The following is a 27,470-nucleotide window of genomic DNA, read 5'->3' as shown; positions in this document are numbered from 1 at the left end:
TGTTGTGGCCTCTCCCGTTGCGGAGCACAGGCTCTGGACGCTCAGGCTCAGCGGCTGTGGCTCACGGGCCCAGCCGCTCTGCGGCACGTGGGATCCTCCCGGACCGGGGCACGAACCCGTGTCCCCTGCATCGGCAGGTGGACTCTCAACCACTGGGCCACCAGGGAAGCCCTAAAACATGAATTTTAAACTGACCGATTTAAAGGTGATTACAAGGACTTTTGTCGTTTTTCATTTGTGTCCCCATGTTAAGACCATGGGTGATAAATGTGAGACATTTAGGTAGATATTTGTGGTGAATGAGTAGCCAAATGAGGCAAATATTTATGTATATATGTCTTAAAGCCGTATACAAGTTGATTCTGTTTTAAGAGAAACCCTCAAGGCTTTTAATAAGTATTGGGCTTTGGTTTTATAATGAGGTCCTCAGAGGAACTAGGTTTGGATTTTTAAAAATTAGATCTAAAATCAAATATTAATACACAGTGTGCTTTTTTTTTTTCTCATGGAAAAAGCCAGTTTTACAATTAGGCAAGTTTATGTGCTAAGGAGCTAATTTTTTGCAAACAAACATAGCATCACATATGTTAATATGCCTAGATTATTTGAAAAATATCACAAATTATTTCAGTCCATTTAAGTAATTGTTGCTTTTATTATACTTTTAGAAAATCATTAAAGAAGAAAAGCCAGGGGCTGTGATCTAATCAGCGTTGTTAATTAGTTTTCAGAATTGGCTCCATTAGGACTAGCTTTGTAACTTTAGGCAAATAACTTGGTCTTAATTTGCTTTTGTCCTTAGGTGTAAGACAGGAATATTAATACCTATCCATCTTCCTCATAGGATTGGCATGATGCTGATGAGGTAATAGGTGGGAAAGAACTTTAAAAACTTAAAAGTACTATAAGGTGGAGTTTTATTTATTTATTTATTTATAAATTTATTTATTTTATTTATTTTTGGCTGTATTGGGTCTTCATTGCTGTGCACAGGCTTTCTCTAGTTGCCGCAAGCCGGGGCTACTCTTCATTGTGCGTGGGCTTCTCATTGCGGTGGCTTCTGTTGTTGCGGAGCACTGGCTCTAGGCGTGCAGGCTTCAGTAGTTGTGGTGCACGGGCTCAGTAGTTGTGGCTCACGGGCTCTAGAGAGCAGGCTCAGTAGTTGGGGCACACGGGCTTAGTTGCTCTGTGTGGGTAGAGTTTTAGTATCAGAAATAGTATTTCCTGAACAACGTATATAGAAAATTCCTTTTACAGTGGTGGTATGACATTTTCTTAGAGTAAGAACAGCAAGAAATGGTATCTTAATAGTTTTAAATATCTCAGCAAGTAACTGTGAAGAAAGTATTATTGAACTTTTATGTTCAAGTTATGCTCTACTAAATATGTATATTTATAGATAATACTTTATATACTCTGTAAACATTTCAACGAATATTTTAGTATTGAGGAATTATAAGTGGCACATACTTAGGCATTACCTTCTTTGGTCAGGGTTGGTGAATATTGGAAGACCTAAAAAAGTTCATTATCTTTAACAACTACATTATTACTGCATTGTAGCAGATGTGTTTTGTGGCTTTAATTTGTTTGTTTTGGTTCTTAGGTATTTTGCATCCTCATTTTCATTTCAATCTAGATATTAAAAGTTTATGCCAATTTGAGTTAGAACAAATTTATTATAAGATAACTGCTTACAATTAAATTAGCTTCGTAATCTTGTGACACTCTTAAGCAGCCAGGGTTGTCTGAAGGGGAAAGTGTAGGGTTTTTTGTCAGTTTGAGTTTGAGTTATGACTCCTCTACTTACTGGGTGTTTAATTACTTTGACCTTAAGTTTATTCATTTGTAAAATAGTCATCATAGTATTTTCTTCCAAAGTTTGTGAATATTAAATTAAGATTAAATATAAAATGTGTCTGCCTCAGTGACTAGTATGTATTAGATGTTGAAATAAAGTTCTTCACCAGCCTACTTCTCCAGACACATGCTAAGCCTCTTTGTTTCCTCTTTGTCCCATGGGATATCTTGAGGGGGAAGGAGATAGAAAATCAGTGTATTCTTGCTTTTCTTGAAACCCTGTATCTGTCCGAGATAGTATTTGTAGATTATGGTTACTTAGAAATGTGTTAACATCTTATAATATTGTTCAAGGGCAGGAGTAAATGAATAGGAACATTTAAAGTTAATTGTTAATATAGTGAATACATTAGTTATGAAGTCTTTAGCTTCCTGTAGTCTAGGGAGTCAGTCTTTCTTGATCCATACCGCCCAGGTTTAGAGGGGCTGTTAGCATGGAGTAGGATGAAGAACTGCCCTGTTGTGTAAGAGTCATAAAGCCTATGTAAATCAGAATTCAACTTGGAGTTCTTTAGTTGGTTCTACTTTTACTGTTTTGTGGGTTATTTTATTTTATTTTTTTTTGGCCGCGCGGCTTGCAGGATCTCAGTTCCCCAACCAGGGATTGAACCCCGCCCATGGCAGTGAAAGCCCTGAATGCTAAGCACTAGGCCACCAGGGAACTCCCTGTAGTTGGTTCTGCTTAAAATGTATAGTTTGCTTTCATAGGAGGAAAGAATCTAGTTGCCCTAGGTAGTTAACGTCTTTTGAGAACAGTTATTGCTCAAGAGGGAAGGGGGGACGGATAGAGTGGTTCCTAGTAAATCATTGATTTTCTTAATCTTGTGCTTTGATGTAGAAAGAAGAAGAAAGGAAATTATCAGCTACTGTGTATGAAGGGTATTTTGCTTGGTACAAGTATGTTTTCATTTAATCCTCATAGTATAGCTGTGAGGTAGCTTGGTGGAATCCTCATTTTACAGAGGAGGAAATTGGGACTCAGAGAGGCTAACTTTCACGAGGTTACATAGTAACAGGTAGCAGAGCTTGGATTTATTATTATTTTTGCTGTTTGTGTGAGGCGGTACTGTTTCTGCTCTATTCATATTGTCTTACATCTGAAATGTAAAAAGAATGTTAGACATTAACATTTAAGTGTAAAACCTATACATTTTAAATAGGACCGACTGCACTTTTTAAGATAACCCAGATTTGAACCCAGATTAATTTGGTTCCAGAATTGGTGCTGGCCCTTGGGAAATAGATCCATCTTGTTGATCTTGCAGACTGATGGAAAAGATTGACATGTCAGCTCATATATAGTGCTCTGTTAAAAGTTAGATGGGGAAAGGGTAAGCTGCGACAAAGCGAGAGAGAGGCATGGACATATATACACTACCAAACGTAGAAGAGATAGCTAGTGGGAAGCAGCCGCATAGCACAGGGAGATCAGCTTGGTGCTTTGTGACAGCCTGGAGGGGTGGGATAGGGAGGGTGGGAGGGAGGGAGACGCAAGAGGGAAGAGATATGGGAACATATGTATATGTATAACTGATTCACTTCGTTATAGAGCAGAAACTAACACACCATTGTAAAGCAATTATACTCCAATAAAGATAAAAAAAAAAAAGTTAGGGCTTCCCTGGTGGCGCAGTGGTTGAGAATCTGCCTGCTAATGCAGGAGACACGGGTTCGAGCCCTGGTCTGGGAGGATCCCACAGGCCGTGGAGCAACTAGTCCCGTGAGCCACAACTACTGAGCCTGCGCGTCTGGAGCTTGTGCTCCGCACCAAGAGAGGCCTCGATAGTGAGAGGCCCGCACACCGCTATGAAGAGTGGCCCCCGCTTGCCACAGCTAGAGAAAGCCCACGCACAGAAGTGAAGACCCAATGCAGCCAAAAATTAATTAATTAATTAAAAAAAAAAGTTAGATGAGATTACAGAGGAGAGAATGACAATGCTGGGGGAGGTTTTCCAGAGGCTTTTGGTGAGTCAGATTGTGAAGGATAAGTGAGACCGTGCCTGGTGGAGAATGGCAAGCCATTGGGATTGTAACTGGTGGCACAGCTTGTACAAAGGCACACGAGAGGGTGTGGCATTTTGGAGCTAAAACCAGGCTTTCAGTTTAGGATTTTTCTCTATAGGGAATTAATAGATATTTCAAAGCAGAGAGGAATGGAAAGATGGAATAATAATAGTAATAATAGTCTTGAGGACCATTCTGAAGGAGATTCTAGAGGAGGTTGGTATTGCAGAGAACTCTAGGGTGGTCTTTTTTTCCTTTTAAAATCACCCAGATAATGAAGAGCTCTCTATCCACATGTAGTTGCTTAGTCTAAGTGACATTAATTAGTTAACATAATTATTCCATATTTAAGAAACATCTTTTGGTTTATCTCCCGTTAAGAGCCACCTATTCAACTTTCATATAAAACTTGTTCTGAAGATATGTCTAGATATTTAGCTTGAACATTCCAGATAATTAGATATAGTGAAAAAGTAACATTGTTTGGATGAGTAGGAATACTATTCAAATGATCTTGCAATAAAGGTTTGTTGTTTGTGGGGTTTTTTCTTTTTTTAGCAGTTCTTATTTATTTTTTTATTACATAGCAATACATGTTTATTATAGAAAATTTAAGAAACAAAATAATGAAAGAAAACAAAGATTACCTCTAGTTAAGAAGCAAAGATAAACTATTTGGGGGGTGTATACTCTTCCAGTCACTAAACAATGTTTCAATGTTCATTCACATTCCAGAGTTCAATGACTCTTTAATACTGCTCTGTATGAAGGAAAATGGTTTTCTGTCTTTACATATTTTTGCGACTGAATTACCATGGCACAGCTGAGAGTTTGGTTAATTTATTATTACAGTACATTCTGATTTTCATTTAATATCTAAAGTAACTGCTTCAACTGATTAAAATTTTAGCCTATTTGATTAAATACTAACAGAGTTTAATTTAAGTTGCTATTACTCTTTTCTTACCACCAGTTAGACATTCTTCAGAGTGCTAAAGCAAAAAGGAACCTTAAAAAATTATGTGGTTCACCTTCTTAGTTTACAAATGCGGGTACTTTTCTTCCATGCTTTTGTTTCCAGTGACTTTTAGTTTAGACTTTGTTTTGTTAAGCTCTCACTTGATTGCAGTCCTCTCTCTTTCTGGTCAGACTGTTTTTCCATCTCTCAGCCAATGGTACAAAGAAAAGGGAAACTGAAGAGAGGAGATAGCATATGCCCGAGAGGTAGAAGGAGCCGGTGTATGTCTGGGTATAATCATATAACCAGCCTATACGGAAGGAAGGATTTCTGTTAGTGATGCAAACCTTTCCATTAGTAGTTCCCAGCCATGAACCGTTCCTTGAAGGAAGGAGCCTCCTGTACTTACTAGTCTGTATTGTGACCCATTAGAAAGTTAGTCAAGCTGCTTACCTGTCTTATTTTCTATTGATGAAGTTAAATCAATTCCATCTGAGTTAGGGGTTTAAACCTTGGGTTAAAAGTAATCGTGAACCCAGAGCCCACCTCCAGTCTTGTAATGGAAGTTGGAGAAAATTAGGAACACGTACCATTTCATTTTACAATGAATTTTATTAGAAGACCACTATTCTTATGAAGAAAAGTATTGTGAATTACTATTTTCCAAAGAAAAAAGTGAGAACTGATTATTATCTTTTTTTCCTTCACTGAACAGACATTTGAATTCTTACTGTGTTCCCAGCAACGTGCTGGGTGTTGAGGATATGATAAGGAGCCAAAACAGACATGGTCCCTGCCCTCATAGACCATATAGTTTAGTGGGGATTTGGTATTAACCGCATAAATTACACCTGCGATAAAGGCTGTGAGGGGATGGATGGTTCAGGAGGTTATGAGAACAAATGAAAAGGAAATGACTTACTTGGCCAAGTGGGTTAAACAATGACGATAATTCCCCCTGAAATCTCAAAGTGCTCTTTTAAAAGCAAGAATTGGGAGGGTCCTCAAAATCATTTGGCTAATGGCACATACTAGAACTTCTTAGGTGAAACGCTTTTTTTAAAAAAAAGTGTGAGTTTGTGGTGGCAAAGAATATTTGTGCAAGGCACCAATGTTTATACGTTATTGCAAAAGTCAACCCTGTGAAAAAGGCAAATAATGTCTCAATATTATTATGAAAATAGTTTTGACCTCAGGCTCCCTAAAAAGGGCTCAGGACCTCTCGGGGAGTCACAGTCTTTTCTAGATTATTGTATGCATATTATGTTTGTAGATGCAAACTTACAATACGACTTTTATAAGTTTTTATATTTAAAATCTTGAAAAACCTTATTGAATAACCTTATGTTATTCTGATCATTTATTCAAAAAATTTTGGTACTCTATGCCAGCACAGTTCTGGTTACTAGGGATAAACCCATGGACAAAAATGGATGAAAATATCTGTCTGCATGGAGCTTACATTGTATCTTTTGATTTTCACTTATGTCTTGGAACATGATTTCTCACTGGATGTGTAGAGTATACCCCTTTTTTTTGGTCTGATTGTGTGTCTCTATCTCCTCTCCTTTTTATTCTCTCACTTGGCTGTGATAGAGACTTTCAATTTTTGTTTGTTTGCTTCATTAGCTTTTTGTTTCCTTTTCTTAATGTAATGAATGAATGGAATGTTTTATTTAAATTCAGCTAACTTTAACTTGCTTTTACTGTTTGATCAGTGACCTCAATTAAATGTTTCTTGGAGTTAAGCAAAATAGTGAAACCGACTGGGACAAGTCTTTGTATTATGTTGATTGACCTTTAGATATCTAAGAAACGGTTGACCAATCTGTCAGTTTTTCTAGAAATTTCTATGAAGGAGGAACTGTGGAAAGCAGCAGCACCCCCTCTTATCCTTTGTCATTCTTGCCTTCGTCCCTTAGTATAGCAATTTACCAGTTTATATATAACCTGTGAATTGTAAGACAGGGGTATTTGAAGTAACACTCTAGGAAAAGACTACAAATTCTTGGAGAGGGAGGTAGATAGTGCTGCTGAAAGGTCAGGAGGGTAAAGCTAAAAATAGTGAAACTGAGTTGTTTTATAAATCCTGGAGGGACTAAAACAGTTTAAGAGAAAACTGCTTATAAGCCTTTCATTTCACATACATTTAAAGTCAGAATGTTGTTTCTGAAATGTGAAAGATTAAGATATATTTAGTGTATTTTCTTACCAGGGCAGGGAATTACTTAGCATGCTTTAGAACTGTTTCCATGTATTTCCATGCAAAGTTTTTATTTATTTATTTATGTATGCATGTATGTATGTATGTATGTATGTCGTGTCGCACAGCTTGCAGAATCTTAGTTCCCCAACCAGGGATTGTACCTGGGCCCCTGGCAGTGAGAGCGCTGAGTCCTAACCACTGGACTGCCAGGGAATAACCAATGCAAAGTTTAATGAAATAATTTGTTTTAAATCTGTTTCTCCCATTCATGCTTGATTATTGAGAGATTAGTATATTTTAAAATTCTGTCTCTAAGATCTAATTGCCATTCCATACGATAATAATGTGCAGTTGAGTATTTAGTTTTAAGATGTTATTTATAATAGCAAATATGAGGTGAAATGTAAGATGCAGGACTATAGTGTACTATTATTAATTAATTGTCCTATGAAAATATTAGCTTCATAATCAAGCTTAAATTTAAGTGGCTACTAGGTAAGTTAAATTCATAGCTTTGCTGCTTTAACCAAACATCTCTGTTTGGTTGGAATAATTAGCCTTTCCCCACCATTGAAAGTAAAATAAGACTGTATAGGGAATTGGCTGGCAGTCCTGTGGTTAGGACTCCTCACTTCCACTGCACGGAACGCGGGTTCGATCCCTGGTCAGGGAGCTAAGATCCTACACGCCACGTGGTGCAGCCAAAAAAAAAAAAAGAAGACTGTATATTTGATCTGATTTTATTAGGTCTTTGTACTTTTTTTATAATAGCACGAAATAGATGTATACAAATGCACTTTCAACCCTAAACAGTTTCAGGGTTATTGTTGGTAGTTCAGAAACCACTGCATTCTAATCATTTTCAAATGGAAATACACGCATAAGTTGACATTCAAAAGACTGGGTTTCTTTGTGGTCATAGCAAAAGCATTGTGAGTGGCAGAAAATACTAGCCACGGTCCAGGAAAGCGTGCAATGGATCTGAGCCTCCACTCCATGCTAAGGAATACTGTATGTAGCCAGCATTCTGAGGAGTACGCTGCCTACTGGTGCAGACTTCCTAAGCTGAAGTCCCCTCTAAGCATTTCCTTGGTGTCTCCAGACTACCTGCATCAGATTCACTTAAGATGCATGTTAATTGTGCAAATTCATTGGCTTCCTAAGCGTACTTCCTCCTAGGTGGCACCCAGTTGATTCTTACATACAATAAAGTTGTTGTCCAAATTACTTCTTTATAGCTGTAACCCTTGTTCTGGGTAGGAATATCTAATAATGTTTCCTGTGATAATTTAAAACAACTAAGAAGATAGGCCTCAGCTTCCTTAAACAGTTTTGCAAACCAGTTTTCTTACAGTCAACAAAAAAGGGATTGGAATAATCTTTTAAGTTTGATGTTTAATATAGAATCTAAATTCATTTTTTTAAATGTCAACATTTTAAAAACGATACTCTATATCATTTTATGGGTTAAGCCATACACGTTTAAAAATGAGTTTAACATCTTGTCTAAAAAGTATTCATATCTGATATCTCAGAAGTTGATTTTTAGCTGATTTATGAATCCTTTTCAATAGGATTACTACTTTAAGTTTATTATTGGTCATCTTGTTAAGATTTGAAATACCCCTAGAAGGCCGTTAATTCCAAAGTTCCTTGATGGTAGTTCAAATTAGTTGTTGAGGATTCTGTAAGTGACTGGCCGGTGTTGAACCAGAGCTTCTAGCTGTTAGGCTGTAGAATAGTGGCAGACTTCCAAGGTGTGCAGAGACAATGAACTTCTCACATTCTTGGGGTCACTGGAGCTGCCCACTGGCTGTTAGCAGCCTTGTCATTTTACTTAGGGTGTGCTGTACAAATATTTCCTGTATGTACCATGAAGGGAAAAATCTTGGGAAACATGGTTTAGCAAATATAAACCTCAGTGCCTTTTAAGACAGGAGCTCTCTAAAGGCCTCATGATAGAAATTTGCCATAAGATTTACTGGTAGTGCTATAAGTATTGGCTCTGTGTTGTAAGTTTTATTAAGAGGATTGTGGTCTGTGTTAGGATTTTGAAACTTGATTCCTTGGCCTTGCAAGGAAAGGACTACCTCCCCCTTCTCCTATTTAAACCACAATAGAGAGCTATTTGGAATTTATCTTTGATGCTTTTGTAGGGATTCATTAATCCTAGGAATGCTGTATCAAAGTAAAATTCTGTAGGTTTTGTTGCTTATGGGGAAAATAACCACTGGATAAAGAAATGATTTACATTGTTTCCTTTTGCCTCTTCAGGGTATAATATATTTCTCAGGATCTAAAGGACAGAAAACTTTGTTCTGCCTTCTTACTTGTCCCCCGTATCCCCAATCTCCAAAATGGATTTATAGCAGACCAAAAGGTTGAGTTGCTTGTGTGTTTGTTTTCCAAATAAAATTTCAGGCCGTAGAGAAATTCTCAACTGATAGGCCAAGATGACTGATAATACTCTAGAGGGCATGGTTGATAAAAGGTGGAGTGAGGACTGGGTGGAATATCTGTTTAACATTGTATCTGAAATGAGGATGTAATAGAGATAGGAAATGACCTGTCATTTCATGAGGAGATGAACTTGTCTGTGTTCATGGGACAGAGAGACAAGCTTAGATGGATGAATTTCCATTTTAGCCATTGTCTTTTCTTGTAAAAACGCAGATAAAGAGTTAATGCAGGACTTCCCTGGTGGCGCAGTGGTTAAGAATCCGCCTGCCAATGCAGGGGACACGGGTTCGAGCCCTGGTCCTGGAAGATCCCTCATGCCGCGGAGCAACTAAGCCCATGCGCCGCAACTACTGTGCCCGCATGCCACAACTACTGAAGCCCGCGTGCCCAGAGCCCATGCTCCGCAATAAGAGAATGAGAAACCCACGCACTGCAACTAAGAGTAGCCCCTGCTTGCTGCAACTAGAGAAAGCCCATGTGCAGCAATGAAGACCCCACTCAGCCAAAAATAAATAAAACTACATAAATAAATTTATAAAAAAGAAAAAAACTCGGAAAAAGTTAATGCAAAATTACCAGTTTTGCCCCATGGTGTTTCTGATGAATTGTGAGGTTGAATAATAATAGCAGGAGGGCTTCCCTGGTGGCGCAGTGGTTGAGAGTCTGCCTGCCTATGCAGGGGACGTGGGTTCATGCCCCAGTCTGGGAAGATCCTACATGCCGCAGAGCGGCTGGGCCCGTGAGCCATGGCCGCTGAGCCTGCGCGTCCAGAGCCTGTGCTCCGCAACGGGAGAGGCCACAACAGTGAGAGGCCCGCGTACCGAAAAAAAAAAAAAAAAAAAATAATAATAGCAAGAGAGAGATGTACTTCTTCTTTAGGAACTAGTTACCTTTAGCTTATTCTGGAGTACAATCAACTTATAATTATTTGGCATTAGAAACAACTCTCCTTGAATTTATTGAAAAAAATTATTTTTGTGAAATATCTGCTTGATTGAGTGAAGCTTTACTATATTTTAAGGTCATTTTTATTATACCAAAGCTTAGGGTGCCTTCATTTAAAGGTAAGAAAATGGAGACATGGGTTACAGTGGCTCAACCGAATTTTCAATTAATGAAGTGGAAGAAGAATGCAGGTTCTAACAATTCTCAGTTTTAGACATTTTAGACTAAGTCCTAATGTTAAGCAGTGTATGTGGCTGACAGAGTGAATGCTGTACCATGATCCAATAAGGTATGAAAGAACATTGAACAAATAATTTTGTCTTCTCTTTGTCCATGTGGCAGCTAGTAGAGTTCTGTGCTAATAAGTTGCTTAATAATTATTGAATGAATACTGAGTTACAATCAAATAATTATTTGTGAACCAAACAAAAACAAAATAAATGAACAAACCAAACCAAACAGACATGTAGATACAGAGAATAGGGTAGTTGTTATCAGAGGGGAAGGGGCAGGAGGGAGGGCTAAATGGATAAGGGAAATCACCTGTATGGATGGAAAATAAATTTTTGGTGGTGAAAACAAAAACAAAATTATTTATGGCATTTTAAGGGAGTTTTCAGAGATTTGTGATTTAAATTTTTTATATTAAAATAAATATTAGCATAATATATGCACTCATCAGTTGGGAAAGGGGGGTGTATGTGGAAGAGAGAGGAACTACATTTGGTGGTTTTGTTTTATAGGCAGCTGATATGGGCTGTTGGTGGTTTTATTTTTATTTGTTTATTTATTTGTTTGTTTGTTTGCGGTACGTGGGCCTCTCACTGTTGTGGCCCCTCCCGTTGCGGAGCACAGGCTCCAGACGCGCAGGCTCAGCGGCCGTGGCTCACGGGCCCAGCCGCTCCGTGGCATGTGGGATCTTCCCGGACCGGGGCACGAACCCGTGTCCCCTGCATCGGCAGGCGGACTCTCAACCACTGTGCCACCAGGGAAGCCCAAGTGGTTTTATTTTTAAATGAAACTGAACAGCCCTTAGCATTTTGAGCTCATATGTCAAATACCTCAGGTACAGGACTAGGAATTTAACATAAGTAACTTATAGCTGTCTTGTACATGGGAGAATACGACTGTATACTTGTTTTTTTTGCCGAAGGCACTATTTTTGTATTTAGATTGCTTTCTGCAGGTGTACTTTTGTTAACAGGGGTCTATTAGAAATGTATATTAAGTTTTAAAAATATTAATACTTTTTATTTTTCCACAACCTTCCAAGGCTTCCATCTTGGTGTCAGTGTATAGTTCTGGATGCCATCTACCAGCAAAAAACAGCATTTGGGTTTGGATGAACAGCGACATTTGGTCTACCCTTGGGTCTACTGACCACCTAGGTCAGGAAACTAGAAAAACCCTGAAACTGGTCCAGTCTGAAGCAGGCCATATTATTAACTAAAATTGAATTTGTTGCTGAGTATTGGCAGGAATAGGGAGAGCTGTGGGGTGGAGCGGGCAGGGTGGTCACTTGCGGGGAGTGGCGGGGGATAATTTTTAAACTATTATTTATTTCAATGCCTGTCAATTTTAACCAAGATCTGATGGAGAATTTTGTTGCCACTGTATTTCTTATCATAATCACCATTACAAAAGATGTATAAATAATTTTCTTGCCCATATGCTCTATTTACATTTTTTTAAAGAAAAAAGTAACTTTAGAAAATCTTGGTTATATGATTCCTTGGGTTTCCTATGCTTTATATTCCCCTTTCCTTGAATTTTTAAAATATGCTGTATAGAACTAACTTGTTTTTCTTCTTTATTTCCATACAGGAAGGAGAAAATTATTATTCATGTACCATTTTTAACTAGTCTTTTGACTGAGGATTATTGTGAAACATTTTACTGTTTGCTAGATTCCTTATTTTAAATGCCTGTAATCTTTTATAGGAATTTCACCTTTTGTAATTTGGTAATAACAAGTCTAGGTAAGTAAAAAATGAGGATCTCATACAGTTCGGAAGATCTAAGTTTGGTTTAGAATTTAATATTTTATAACCAGTAAGCCTTTTGATTTAGTTAAAGCTAAAGACAGTAACGTAACTTGCCTGTACCAGTTGAGGGTTGAGTGGATCTGTAGCTCAGTATTTCTGATGTTCTTTAGTAGTTGCTGCTGGAGTCAGAAGTTAGGAACAAATCTAATGGCCTTTGTAAAACCCTCTTGTCACTTCACAGAGCAAGGACCTACAGCAAGGGCTCTCCCGAAGTCTCCCTTCAGCAAGAAGCCTAGCACTACATTGTAGTCAATGAGAAACCGTGGTACAGAGCAGGAAACTTAACTGAATTATATATTATTATCATAATCTTGTTTAAGATACTCTGAGCAACTCCCAGACTAAAAACCTGTACTTAAGCTTTCAGCAATAGCCTTATCACTTCCTTTGACTTTTTTGTAGAACTTAAGAAATTTATGATTGCCTAAATAACATTTTCAGAGTTAGCAGGTAAAAATTCTACCATGAGCTCTGTCTTTATCCTCACATACAGTGCTAGGGTATCATGGATATTGGGTAATAAAAGGCTTGTAACTTTTTTTTTTTGACTCACTAATAGTAAGAAATGTGTTTTACATCACATATGTTTTCTGTTACATAGGTGTGTGTGCGTGTGAAATAAGTTTCACAATAAAGTGATGCACTCTGATTTCTAATCTGCTCGTGGTCCTTTTTTATTAAAAAAAAAAAATTTTAAAGATCATGACCAACAAATTGGTTTCAAGACCCACACATACATCTATAGCTTTTTCCTTTTAAGTAATACTCCTCACAAAACTTGCTTTGTCTTCTCATACATTGAACTCTTTAAATATTTTTAAATGTATACAAAAACATTTATCTCTAAACATGTTGTAGTTTTGTTATTTGCCTTCATCATTTGAATAAGATATTCTGTGCCCTGGTATTTGTTACTTCCCTACACTTTTGGCCTAATAGGCTTGAAAAGTTCCAAGGCATCATTAGGACAGCCAGTGAAGAAGGGTCAAAATTGAAAAAAATTCATCAGCAAACTGTATTTGAACTCTGTATTTCACTGACCTGGATACTAGCCATAGAGTAGCTCTGCTAGCCACCTCTGGTGCTTGGTCTTTTACCACTCCCTGTATAACAGTTCTGGGCTATAAAATTCTAGCCTGTTTTCCAGTTACGAAGTATTGGCTGAGTTAGAGCTCATGGGAAGAGGTGTGTTCATAAATGCAAATAAGGACTTAGTTGTGTATTTGTGTAATTTTTTCCTTTAGATAGGTATACCTAAATTGAAACTCAGATAGTGGTACATTGTTTTACCTTCAGTAATAATTTCTTTTATTAAGTTTTTATACTTTTGATATTTGCCTTTAAGTCTTAAGTTCATAGAGGTGTAAATCTAATGTCATTATAAAACTTAGTTTAAAAAAATGATAGTGGGACAAGATCAGACCCTTTTTCTGTCTTCAGGACTGAGGGAAGCAGAAGTAAGTTTTAGGCTGAATTCCTTTTTGTGGATGATTGGAAATGCTGTACTAATTTGTAATTCAACTATATTGAGAACCTATAGTGTAAGATACTAAAGCTTAAGTCTGTTTCCTAAAGAAATTTGTGTGAGTAGGCAGTCTTTTAATAGTCTTAGATTAAATGTTCAGCAAGCACAAAATGTCCCAATAGGTAAAAAGTGAATGTAAAACAATGCTTCAGTCTTAAAGTTGACTTAAAAACAGAACTCCCCCAAGTTTTACTCTACTTGTATTTAATGTTCTCCAGTGGCCCCACATATCCTCTCCACAGATTCTGGCCTTAATCCAAGACAGCTTTTGTTTGTTTTTGTTTTTAACCATCATAGGTCTTTGGGCATCTGATAAAACTCTGGATTGTCTCCCCAGAGAAGTAGATATACACACAATCCCTGCTCTAAGACTCCCAAGAGAATGTAAGAATCTGCCTAGTGCACATCTGTTGAATTAACCCTGAGATTCTCCTGGATTAGTGATGGAGTTGTGAGCATTGGTATAGGAACAGCAGAGATAATCATCAGTTTCTTTTAACCTGATAACGTCATTACGTGTTACCATTAATCATGGATCAGCATTTTGTTTCATTGCTTTTCAAGTTTACTCAGAATGTGGGTAAGCTGTTACCTGCTAAAGGTGGTCCAGAAAGGACAGCCATCCCAGCAAAGAAACTGGCAAGCCCCAAGAACCTGTGTACCATAGAATTCCCAGACAGATCAACCTGCAGGGATTAGAATCCAATGTTAGCCATATTGAGGGTGAAATTCTGTGGAGACCTTTGCCTACAGAGGGGCAAATACTGTGTATGTCATCTGAAACTGTGAACAGTTGACTTCTGAGGTGATTTGGATGGCATTTTACCCTGATATTATGAAAGAGCTGAGGCAGATAAGGAATAGTAATTTCAGTAGGCAGACAGTGTTTTCATTTTATTAGTAAGGAACGTTGGTTTTTGTTTCTTTTTAAAAATCTTTTAATTGGTTCAGGGATACTTTTTTCCCCTGAACCTCACTGCTCTTCTCTGTTAGGAAATGGTATTTACAGTTGGAGCTGACAGTGGTATTATTGAATCCACCTATGGCTGAATACCAACCATTGGTTTATAAGAAATCAGATATCACAGGAGTTGATTTCAGCTTTAGAAAGTTTGATTTTTGCTTAAGCCTCATATAAGATCCTGCAGCACTTATGCTAATATTGATATCAGGTCAGAAGATTCCGGGGGATTCTGTTGCAGCACACTGGGTACCTAGTTCTAAGAACCCATGGGGTTCCAAGAAAAACCCAGAAGTATTTGTATAACTCAGTTCCGTTCAGGTCTAGGACTTTATGTCAATTTGGGGTAAAGATGGAGAGGAGTTAAAAACACAATGTCCTTATTAAAGTATAGAGAACTCTCTACAAAAGAGAAGCCAGTGCTGGTCAGGAAGCCCTTTTTTCTTTTAAGGAACTCTTCCAAGATGTGTCTTAGAACCAAAGAAATGTCTGGACCTGAAGTAAAGAAGTGAACAGAAGTCTAACCTGGGAGACTGATAAGCAAAATGGAATCCTTCTGATCCCTATTTTGCTCTTCTTTCCTGTCCCACGTCCCACGGGGGGATAGTCCTCTCACCCCCCCCGGCCCCACCCCCCCAAGGTGAGATGAATAGCTGGATAAGATATAGCTACAAGGTTTCTGAGTATGTTTTTAATTATAAAATTAATACAAAATAGGTTTTCTCTTTTGGGGAGGTGATTGTTAACACTTTTACTAAATGGTGTAAGAACATTAATGAGTACGTCTACTCACCAGTACAGGAAGTATCAATGCCAGGTAACCACCGGAGAAAATGGCAAAGAAGATGGTATAGGTCATAAGTAGTGGAAATGTGGTGGCAAAAGGAGCAAGCAGGTTAGTGATGCCGCAGAGGATGAGGTAAGACTTGTGGTAATGATACTTCTTGATCCAGTTTTGATCAGCAACCCATCCGGAGATAATCTGACTGACTGTCTCAGTGATACCTGGAACAATATTGAAAAGGTCTTATGAAATCCTAATTCCATTTTCCTAGCCCCTTTGAAAACTGTAAATGCATAAGGCATCTTTTCCTAAGTAATATGACTTCATCCTGAGGCTGGGACATAAGAGAAAAAAAAACGGTTCCATTTGTCTATCAATAGATTCTGTCATTTACTTACCTATTCCAGACACATCAATAAAATACCAGAAAGACTCCTTCAGAGTTGGGTAGAGGACTCACCAGGTATTTTTTCTCACTGTGTGGGAAACTCATACCACCAAACTGGGAATACCAGGTTATAGAGAACGCTGGGCTCAGTAGGCCTCCCTTGAAGTGGTGAGGAAGTGAGATTTCTTGAAGATTAGTAAACCCACAGGTTAGTGTCCTGGGGAAGTCATATGGTGGACGACTGGAGTATAAATAATAAAGTCTTATGGTGAAGAAAAAAAACAGATGTTGAGACTTATAATTGTATGAGGTTTTGGTAATTAAGTCCTTCTCCAAAGGCTATTATGTTTAACTTGAAAATATGTAGAAAGTCTGGAAATGGGACATCATCTCTTGAACACTGGAACTATGGTGTAACTTGAATAAAATTTAAGAATAACATTTTTCACTTAGTTTTATGATAACAGAACATTCTTATCCTTTATCCTATTATATGTTAATATAGCAGTTAAATACTGAAAGAGATTTTCACCAAGAGGAGCATGAGCTGCAGTTGTTTTATACTTAAAATTCTCCTGTGGTTCAAACAAATTGCTCCACAAAAAGGAATTAAAAATTCATACTGCCATCTCTATATTTTTACAGTTATTTCTAGGATACATATTGAAACTTTATTATGTTCTTTGGTCCTGCTGTAAAGCCCTAATCTGATCTAAATTGATACTACCAGACACTTTAGTGGAAAAAAAGTCAGTTTAGCTATGTATCTTTTTCTTGGGTACACAAGTTTTATTTGACTGAAGCAGTTGGAAATGGGGTGCAGTCAGTTTTGCAAGGGCTTGGTAAATAGGCTTTTCCAGAAATTAGCAAGAGAAAAGTTAATGTTGAGCTACTGAGAATTTCCAGATAGAGCAAACCAGTTCCATTTCATTCATTTTCATTTTTTTAGACTCCCTATTTTGTCAGTTGAAAGAATCCATATCTTCTAGATCAAGCATTCTGTTTCCGTACATTTTTATAAGTACTCAACTAAAATGATTTTTTTTTCATTCTAAATGTCAGCCTACCCATTAATGACTAGCCTTAGTATGCTTATTTATCTTATCCTCTTACTTTGAGTTAAAGGGGGAAAAATTCTTAGCTACGAATACTACTAGAACATTATTGAATGCTTACAGTAGTTCATGTACTATTCTGAACTCTACATGCATTACTTGCTTAATCCTAATAACCTTCTGAGAGTAGATGCTATTATTCATATATTACAAGGAAATTGAGACACAGAGAAGGCAAGTATCTTGCCCAAGGTCACACTGTCATACACTGCAAAAACTTGAACCTGGAAAGTCTAGCTCCAGAACCAATCCTTTCAACCACTGAACTGTACAGCCTACCTAGGATTGTTTTTGCTTGCTAAAATGGCTGTTGTCACTGAGAACCAGCTTTCTAAAGTTCGGTATCCAACAAATACTTAGATACTGACATATGAAAATAGGACTTGCTTTGGGGTCCGCTGTCTGGTAGGGAAGAGCCTGTGTGCAAGATGCAGTGACAGGTTGGAGGGAAAGTCCTGCTGCTCCCACCAGCCTCAAAAAACTTGCTTTTCTGGCCTTCCCACAACTCTTTTTTAAAAAAAAATATTATTCTTAAGCTTTTTAAAAATTAAATTTAATAAATTTTTGTGAAATTAAGTTCATTTCTCCTTTTGAGGGTGAGGTTGAAGTAGACTTTCTTACCAGCTACAGAAACGAGGTAGGAGGCGTCCATGATATTAATCCCCAGTGTTTTGGCTCTGGCTACCAGGTGAAAGGTAGGGATGAAATATGCCAACTGACTGAGGAGAAAAGACCACGTAAATATGTAGAAAAAAGGATTCTTAAGAAGAGAAAAATCAAAGAGTTTTTGTTTGCAGCTCCACAAAATAGTCTTATTCCCATAACTTTCTTCATTAGTGTTTTGGAAGAGTCTGTTCCTGTTAGGTTCATTGTTGAACTCTTCATTTTGATTTTGTGAGACTGTTAAACTTATACCAGGTTGTCCATCCTGCATAGTATTGTCCCTGATGGCAGACTCTTGTATCTCATTGCGGCATGATGTTTCTGTCCCACATGCTGCCTCTGGACCACTTGCAGAAAAACTGCTACTTTTATCTTTAATATCGGAATTGCTCTCGCTTTTGATATGGGTGGGTCTCAAGAGCATACTAGAAGGCACCAGATGCAATGTGATTGCTCCAAATAATATAAGGGCACCTAAACAGGAGAGAGACATTGAGAAGTTAAGCTAAAAATTACCTCTCTCATTTCACAATACTCTGTATGCTTAGGCTCAGAAGAGGCCCCACCACTAAATATTCAGTCATAGTGCAGTAATTCCTGAAAACACTGCTTTGTCCTTGTATTTAGCTGAAAGCATTTAAATCCATTAACTTAACTGTTAGCCGTACACACTGCTGTATCCTTGTGAAAACAGGGAGTTCTTGCAGATAGAAAAGGGGAAAGCTGTGCCACTAGGGGGCATGGAAGGAGAGTTATTTGTGCTAAAGGAAAAAAATGGTTTGGGGTGGGGGGAAGTCATTTCAAATGTTAGAAAATTACAGTGTGTTTTAAATATCCTGAAGGGAGGGTGTAGATTTAGGTACAGAAAATACAGAATTAGGTAACGGGAATCATTTGGAAACTGCCTTAGAAGAGGAGATAGCCTGTCATCCCGTGATGTTTTAAATGTCCTAGAAAGAAGACATGCCAGTGTTGCCTTTGAAGCTTAGTAGTTGCTTGACTTCAGCATGTCCTGACCAAAGCTGTGACTTGGGTGTGTTGCTTCTAGTGATAGAATTAACTGTAGGTTCTGCTATCCTGTCTTACGGATTTGTCAGCTGGTCTTGTTTACCATGAGACTACTGGTGGTTTTTTTAATCAGGAAAGGAAAAGTTCAACAAAACTGCTCTGTAGATAGGAATAGGCTTATATATTCACATATATGTACATATACATAGATTTTTTTCCCCAATACTTTGAGGTTATTTTAATCCAAATGTTTTATCTCAGGTATGAAGAAAATTGTGGAGTGAATGGTTTTTATTCGTGAAAATTTATAGTTGACAGTATATAAAAGATTAAGTATTAAGGAACATAATCCTCTTTTCACTCAGTTTTTTTCCGTCTATTTTAGTGAATCTGATGGAGGAGACTTTTTTAAATGCAGATTTTTTTCTTAAAGAGAAAATTTGAAGAGAATGCTTTGAGTAGAGGATCCTTGTTTCCGCAGGAGTACCGCTTTCCCTGCAAAGGTGTGTTTCCCCAGCCGCATAGATTGCCCTCCATCCCCTCAGACTTGAACTCTATGGTGAACTCTGAGTTGCCTGCATGGCGGGCAAAGCCTGCAAGTAGTTCAGAGTCTCTTTTGCCATATATTCTCCAAGGAAGAATACTTTACTTTAGAATCATGCTCACTTCCTCTGTAGTCATCATAGAGAGGGCTCAACATTAAATCTTACAGAGTTGATGGTTCAGAAACTTAGAATGACTCACCTGTCCAGTCATATAGATCTATCAGGACTTTTGTAAAAGGCGCTAACAGAAATGTCAGTCCCATCCCTGAACGGGCAATAGCTGTAGAAAGAGCTAATCGTTTTTTGAAGTATTTGGTAGTGACCACAGCAGCGACTTGGTACAAGAAAGCAGAACCCAAACCTAAAAGAAAAACATAATAGCTTGGAATCACTTTCACATTAAGTGGCTTGGTACTGGACAAGATATTCTCCTGGACCTGAGATAATATAAGTAGGTCTTTTGAACTCATGGAGAGTAAAAGGGAAGGTTCCTGGTTCCATTTTTTTCTTTAAGTCTTAACTTTTACAATGGACTCACCAGGTAAAAATCCCATAGTCACACAAAGAAAGGGAATGCTTGTAGCCCAGCTGCTGATCAGATATCCACCAGTAACAAGGAAAGCCCCAAGAATGGAGGCAGTTTTCTCTCCAATTATGTCACAAGTAACAGCAACTAGGGGACCTTGGGAAAAGAAACAAATGCTAGTTAAATGTGCTCTGGCATCCCTTGTCTTCTGGTGTGCAGTTTAAATGGGCAACTGAAGGGAAATAAGAGGACTCTACATTTGTGTATCCTTCAAAAAGGTGTCTGTATTGAGTTTCTTAATATTCCCAGCCCCACACTATTTTGCTTTTAGGAAGAAGTTTTGTTGATTTTTGTTTGTTTTAAAGAAAAAATTGTAAATAAGCAGGTTTGGAAAGGAAGCTTGCTGAAAATGCATTATGAAACCTCTGCAAAAAAAGGTTGCCTCTAGTGACCTATGACTAGAACAAAGTTCAATTATTTATCTACACCATGTTCTAGCTCCAACTAGAACTAAAGGAAGAGGAATTGGTTCTGTCTTTTAGAGCTTTATGGTCAGAGCTTTATGGTCGACATTCCAGTTGAGAGACTGGCTCACTGGACCTATATTAAGACACTGTTGAAAGAAACAAGGCATGAAAATTGAATCATGGAATTAAATAGTTGGATTCTTCACCTTTCTTTGTTTAAGCACTAATTTGTCTAGTTTTTCCAAGTCAAGTGGAGGCTAAACACTACAAGTCCTTTTCTCAGCTTTACATGTTGATAAATGAACCTGAGTTTTAGCAAATCTTCAGTCTTGATTGACTGACAGGTGAGTCTTCTTGGAATTGCCCTTTGGTGGTCCTTTTCCTTGGACAGCAAGCTTATTGATGGCTTTATACCTGCAGAAAAACGAAGCGATGACATGATGGATCCAATCCAACCAGTTTGCTCTGAGGTGCCTTCAAACTCTTCTTGAAAAACCACAAAGAAAATTGCAAAAGTCTTGGTCATCCCCATCACGAATACATTTACCTAAATCAAAGCAGACCAAAGAGTCCAAGTCAGGTGGTGAGTAAGCCATTACAGGGGAGGTTGGAACTGCTGGAGGCTCTGATTCTCTGTGTAACCTGTATTTTACCAGTCTGTTTGCCAGTTCCTCTTTGTAACATTTTAAATTTTAGGGGCGGGTTGTCCACTTAGAGTGTCTAATCACTTTACATGAAGGCATCTCATTTAATTCTCATTACAAAGGCATGGAATAGGTGTGTCAATATTGTATTAGAAATTCAGAAAATTGAGATTTAGCTTAAAAGTTGCTCAAGTTGGGGATGCTGGAGCTAAGACTTGAACCCAGATAGACTGACTCCAGACCAACCACTATACCATCCTGTTACAGTAGCATCTGTTAAAAACAGCTAATTCCAGTTACCTTTGTGAGAGATGTGTGTTGATCCAAAAGAATTGTTCTGTCAGTCCTTAGGTTAGCTTTGCTTTAACTCTGCTTTTGAGCTGAGTACCCTCCCTCACCTGGTATATAAATACGGCAACCATAATAATTTATCACCCAGTTGAAGCTCTTTGAGAGTGAAAAGTAGTGCTATTAATTGATGCCTGGACAGCAAGGGTAATGAGGATGTATGGTCACCTTACGGTTGGGTCATGTGCCCCCACCCTTTTTTTCTGTCCCATCTAACCCTTTTGCCCGCACCACCCTCATTCCTTCCACTAGGCGGAGCTCCTCTTTTGAGGTCAGGTTTTCTTTCAGTGGAGTACCAGCAGTTGTTTCTTGGAATTCTGATTAGAAGGGGGGCAGTGAGGAGCAAGGGTCTGAGGGGAACTAGAAGGGAGGCCTAGCCAGGCTCTGCAGTCAGTCAAAGCCCAGGAGCCACATGTACTCACTCTTGTCTCCAGGGGCTTCTTAGTGGCCCCTTTCCTTTCCTTTTTTTCAGTGGCCTTGGTGTTTCAAGGCCACTTTCTCTGCTGTCAAGCTGGCTATGCATTGTGGAAGGACCACAGATCCTGGGTTTCTTTTCACTGATTCTTTCTCTGTTCACCTGGTGAATATTTCCCCCTGTGGTTCTGCAGTCATCTCACTTTATACCTGCCCCATAGACAACCATTCAGTCTCAAGGTTTTAATTACCACCCTTGAACTCATGGTGTAGTTGTGAATACTGTGTTCCATCTGCAGTCAGCCTGCCTCGGCCAGAATCCTGGCTCTGCTTCCTATTAGGGGTGTGACCTTGGGCAAACTAAGTAAGTTAAGCTTCCTCTTTTATAAAGTAGAGGAAAAGTAAATGTCACCTAGCTCATAGTACTGTGAAGACTGAGAAAATTCTGGTAAAGTAATACTTAGCACTTAATACTCAAACTATTAACTATGTTTTTGTTATCTTGTGTAACCATTCTGCTCTCCCAAGAGCTCGAGACTCATATTAATGTCTACCATATCTTTCTAACTCAGGTTAACTTATCCAAAACTAAACTCATCTTTCTCTTATCCCATGCCTACTCTTCCTTTTCATTTCTCTTGATTAGTACCATCCACCCACTCACCCAAATCAGAGACCTACCTCCACTTAGGAACCTCCTTCCCTCAGCCTCTACCTACTGAATAAAATAACCAAGGCCTTCCCCTCCAACCTCTCTGCTAGACTCTTACTTCAGACAAGTATTATTTCTTGTTTGGAATAAGGGACTAGGAATCAGTGGTGGTGCTCCAAGGTTGCAAAAGATGGGGTGGTGAGGAGGAAGTCCCTTAATGTACTTTTTCCCATTCTGATTTGATAGAAGCTACAAGACTTTCCTTATTTAGAGTGAACAATGCTATGGACACCAGGGCTATATATTCAAAAATGGAAAAAGCATTTTATCAAGCACTTTGTAATCATAACGTGCCTTAAACACACCCCTATCAGGAAATGAGGCTAGAGAATATACATGAACCTTAAATGACCCAGACTTGTTTCTTTCAGTTTAAAATACAGGGCGGTGATTGCCTCCTCTCATGAGCAGGGAATGTGACAATGAGGCATCATTCTGTAAAATTACCCTTCCTCTTTTTCTGTGGACATGGGTTCTGTGCTGGCATCTACACGATGCTGGCCTCTATGTTCTTAGCCATCTGAGTTTGGCTAGCTACTGGTCCCCCCAGTTTAGTACCTTTCCTCTCTGGTCTTTCCCTGGTGTCTGGGCATAGCAGCTGTAAGTGGATATGACTTGTCTCTAATAACTGGGTCTGTGCCTACCACTGTGTATATCAAGAAGGCCAAGGACATAGCCTTTTTAGCCACCCTGCCTCCCTCCCTTAACTTGTAACCTTCCAACTTTGTTTCTGTTTTGACTCAGAGCTATTAAAAATCTTTTCCCCAAGGTCCAGATATTCCCTTAGTTAACTAAGCAGACTAGATAAATCTATATTATACTATTTCATCTCGTGTTTTGGACCAAGGTTGATGGGTTTCAGTCCTGTTCCAGAGTCCACATCAGACACTGTACATGGCCTTACCCCGTCATCCATCCATCCATCCTCCCATCTGTCAACAGGTATATATTGAGTGCCTACTGTGTTCCAGGCTATTTACTAGGGCTTACAGTGGTGAGCAAACAGACTTGGCCCCTGTGCTCATGGAACATTCAGTCCTGGGACACAGGCTGAATACAGAAAACAATCATGCAAATATGTAGTTATAAAGTATGGTAAGTTAGAATATGAGTCATTTTTTTAAAAAAAGTAGAGAGCTCCTGAAGAACATGTTGTTATTGGGTTTTTCACTCATCTTTTCAGGAGCTCATCTATTATAGAAAAGTAGACTTGTAACTTATGCAGACACAAAAGCATTGTCATCTTAAGTACCCACATTACCACTGTGGGTGATTGGCCTGAGTTAACTGTTAACATTTTGAGGACCCAAAATGTTTTTTTTGTGTGTGTGCTTTTATAAGTAGCATCACACCCAAAAAAGTGGGACATTGTTTATTAATCTGGTTGTTAGACAGCTTTTCTTACCAGCAACTAAATTGATCAAATAACTTCCTATCCTCAGAGGATAATACAGGAAAAGGAGTTATTGGGGAGAAAGGTGGGAGAATTAGAGATCCTCACCAACAATGCCAGGTCTGCAAAGCCTGTGATGTGGGGAGGTGGCCCAGTCACAGGAAGGCTCTCAGACCTAGGGTGTCCTTAGTTTCCTTTTTAGTAACACTCCTGGGAGGAAAAAAAAGATTCCACATTCTTTGGTAATCAAGCTAATGTTTAACAAATAGTCCTGTGGTTCGGAGTTTTGTATTATGTATATCCTGGCTGAGGACTTCTTGCCCTCCTTTCCCCTTCTCTGTCATAAGGGAGGAGGTGTGGTATTTCCACATTGTGGGCTTCAGGGTAGTTAGTAGTCACCAGGACCTGCACTCCCTTCCCTGGGAGCTTCTTACTGTAGGGCTGGGCTGGGGAGGAGGATCAGGAGGGAAGGGTGTCTTTGTGAATACATCTCAAAGTTAACTTACTTGGGAACACTTATGAGGAATTGGGGAGCTGGTGCCATTCTCAGGGTGGTTTGGGATATAGCTGTGATGGGATTCACCAGTCCCATCAGAATAAGCATGCTGAGTCACATCACCACTGCCTCACATAACGACCCCAAGAGCTTCTGGGAGGAGGAAGGAAAGAAGTTAATTAAAAAACAGAGTGCGGAGTCCAGCTGCTTATGGATGAAGGAGAAAAATCAGGCTCCAGTTTCAGAATCCACATCATCCTCTCCCTTTCCAGACATGTCAGAAATATACATTGGGCCTAACTCTAGCATAAGTTATGGTTGGCGGGGATGGGTTGGGAAGTAGACAGCAGGCAGAACAGAAGAAAAGTCCCTGCCCCCTAGGAGAGACGGAGGATGCTTCCAGCAGGGTTACGTCTATGCTGGGCTGAGCTGGGGAACCCCCTCCCCACCCACCCCTGCAAAAGCACTTTTTAGTGGTTTCCAGTGCTACTTATGGGATGGTTAAATGTACGATTGTCCCCAAATCCTAATTGCCATGCAGCGAGGGCAGAGCTGCTGATGGTAACTGGAGCACTCTGTAGGTTTAAGGAGGGGTGGGAGACAGGATGGAATGCTTCTGCTTTCACTCAAGGAGGACATTTTCAACTTTCTCTTGGGTTCATTGGCAGTTCCTGGCCTTGCTCTAACCCCCTTTCCATTCAAATGTCAAGGATTTCATAAGTGATCTTAGTCTGCTCTGAGCCTTTCTCAGGGAGCCTTCTTTCAGACAGTAGCAAAGGGGAAAGTAAATTCTTACCAGGAAGAAATGAAACACAACCATCCATCCCCAACCTCCATCCAGGGTTTTCGTGTAGGGTCGGACCTTCCCCTCCCTCTTCAGCATGATGCTTCGTTTGTTTTAAATGCAGAAGATTCCTGTGACGAATCCAAGACAGAGTTGACTCAGTTGACAAAATGATCTTAACTTATTTCCTCTGTGGTATAAAACCACTTGTACTGTAATTTTTTTTCAGCCCACCTCTGAAACTAGATGATTTCTCCTCATTTCTAAAGTTTACAGACTCTCTGGAGTTTATAGACTCTCTGATCTCAACCTCAAAAATACAAGCAGGGCTTTGTACCATTTGGGGGATTTTTGTGGAGGTCTGCTGCCTGGCTTCCCCTGGAAGTCCACAGGGAGCTGACAGTTCTCTTGGAGTATGTCCTTAGTTACATATAAAGTCTGCCCGACTAGACTGTCCCCTTATCCTCGTTTATTCCATAATCATGATCCAGGCAGAACCATGGGAGAAATGAGAAAAAGATAACAAAAGGCTGTGATGTGAGGGACATCAAAGCCACCACATAAATCTCTCTTCCACCAGTTTGAACGGCCTCTGAAAGATGACCACTCAGTTCACTTCAGGCAGGAATAGCAAAGGAGTTGATCGCAAAGCCTGACCTCACTGATTGTGGAGTGGCCATTCCTTGCACTATTCTCCCCTCAGGTCTGCAAACCAAATCCTAGGGCAAACTGTGCACCATCCTCTGGGTTAGCTCTTGACTTTAGAGAAATAAAAAAGGGATGGGGAACTTCAGGTTTGGAAATTCCCTTTCACAGCACTTGCTAAAATGAAAATATTCTAATGGACTAAATAGACATGACAACAACATGTTCCTCGAATGGATCCCAGGCCAGAAAAAAGTTGGAAAGGACTTCAGGAGCTGCGTTGGGGAAATTGGAATGAGGACTGTATAGCAGACCAGGTTAGATCTCTTAGGGGTGATGGTGGTCTCGTGGTTCTGCCGAAGAATGTGCTTGTTCTTAGGAGGAGTGTGCTAAGAAGCTCAGGAGTGAAGTGTCATAGAGTCTGCTACCTTCTCAAAAGTGGTTCAGTAAAATAAATATACAGAGAGAGGAAAAGCAAAGAGAAAATGTAGATACTCTGAGAGAGAGGGCGGTATTCTTTATTTGCCACCGGCAGGTAGGCAGGCAGGCTCTTTCTTCCTGGGAAGGAGAATCTGCCGGCACGGCGTGTGGTATGGCCGTCTGTCTGGTGAGCAGGCCGCGCAGGGAGAGATGCCGGTTGTTCAAAACACTATAGAGGACCAACCCCAACACACAGTCCCATTTTCATCCTACCTTTGATGTGGTGTGTAGCAAGGGAATCCTCCACAGACTTGAGACAATCTGGGAAGAAAAAGAAACTATACAATTTTCCAGAATGTTGCTCTTTTTCTAAGGCGTTTCATTCTTCTGCCCTGTGAAAACAAGCAAGCATTGTGAGAGCCCAGGGTTAGAGCCAATTTAGGCACTCCTGCCAGTGGACTTTACTTCCTGAGGGGAGGAGGAAAGACTGTAATTTGACATCATCCTAGGCCCTCCCTCCACCCAAAAGCAAGCATCAGAGTAAACCAAGTAGAAAATCCTTTGGGTAACTGTTGCTGATTAAACCTGGAGGCCGTCGCACTAAGGTGGCTCTAATGCCAAGTTGGCCTATGTTAGCAAACCAAAATCAAAACAGGGTTATGAAATGGAAACCTAAGGATGACCAGTCACAAACAGCCAGTCAGGAATTAAGCTGTGGCCCATTAATGACGTCCTTGCTTCGCTTCTGCCCTCTCTATAAAAGCCTCTCCCTGAGCTCCCGTTGGTGGAGCGCTCCTAACATCTTCCAGTTTGACACTGCCCGGTTTGAATCCAGTTTTGTTCAAATAAACTCTTAAAATTTTTAATATACCTCAGTTTGGCTTTTAACAGTTCTGGTGTCAGAAGAGGGAACAAAGGAAGGAGACCCCGAGCAGCCAGAGATAGGTATCTGCTGAGCCCCTTGGCTTGCTGGTTTCTAGCTGCCTCTGGAGGTGTGGGTAAGTCCCTCTCCCACCCAGCTCCACAAGCTTTTGCAGTATGAACTGTCAGACTTTAGTTGCGCCTTTCTTCTTCCAGACTGGGTCCAGAAACTGGCTGGAGTCAGCCTGGGTCCGGGGTCAGACTGGGTTGGACTTAAACTGGGCTGGTCTTGT

General features: G+C 39.5%; 1 protein-coding gene and 1 long non-coding RNA gene across 8 annotated transcripts in view; one reads left to right on the top strand and one right to left on the bottom strand.

Annotated features, from left to right (window-relative positions):
* Positions 1-4,971: 4,971 nt before the first annotated feature.
* On the bottom strand, positions 4,972-26,722 carry SLC16A4 (solute carrier family 16 member 4). The gene is made up of 9 exons (XM_019919727.3): positions 26,590-26,722; positions 25,264-25,382; positions 20,875-21,007; positions 20,006-20,149; positions 19,667-19,828; positions 17,873-18,388; positions 15,758-15,969; positions 14,596-14,689; positions 4,972-5,132 (listed from the first exon to the last, which is right to left on the bottom strand). The coding sequence occupies exons 2-9, from the start codon at positions 25,348-25,350 to the stop codon at positions 4,972-4,974; spliced, it is 1,509 nt and encodes a 502-aa protein (XP_019775286.1). The 5' UTR covers positions 25,351-25,382; positions 26,590-26,722.
* LOC109547371 (uncharacterized) overlaps positions 18,320-27,470 on the top strand; it is a 39,338-nt gene continuing 30,187 nt past the window's right edge. For 6 of the 7 annotated variants that reach the window (XR_012334018.1, XR_002173127.3, XR_012334010.1 and 3 more), the window contains exons 1-2: positions 18,320-19,425; positions 20,881-21,043. This is a non-coding gene — a long non-coding RNA (uncharacterized lncRNA). The other variant, XR_012334015.1, reaches the window with a different exon arrangement.

The sequence above is a fragment of the Tursiops truncatus genome, chromosome 1 (assembly GCF_011762595.2).
Source record: "Tursiops truncatus isolate mTurTru1 chromosome 1, mTurTru1.mat.Y, whole genome shotgun sequence".
In the NCBI taxonomy this organism is placed as follows: domain Eukaryota; kingdom Metazoa; phylum Chordata; class Mammalia; order Artiodactyla; family Delphinidae; genus Tursiops; species Tursiops truncatus.
Note: the sequence above shows the minus strand (reverse complement) of the source record. Positions and strands in the feature narration are given on the sequence as shown.

Excerpts from the sequence above, each read along its gene's own strand:
- SLC16A4 (XM_019919727.3), bottom strand. The coding sequence starts at position 25,350 with ATGCTGAAGAGGGAGGGGAAGGTCCGACCCTACACGAAAACCCTGGAT. Across the intron at positions 19,829-20,005 it reads GACTATGGGATTTTTACCTG|GTTTGGGTTCTGCTTTCTTG; the intron begins GTGAGTCCATTG and ends TTTTTCTTTTAG. Across the intron at positions 14,690-15,757 it reads CATTGATACTTCCTGTACTG|GTTGATCTGTCTGGGAATTC; the intron begins GTGAGTAGACGT and ends TAATCCCTGCAG.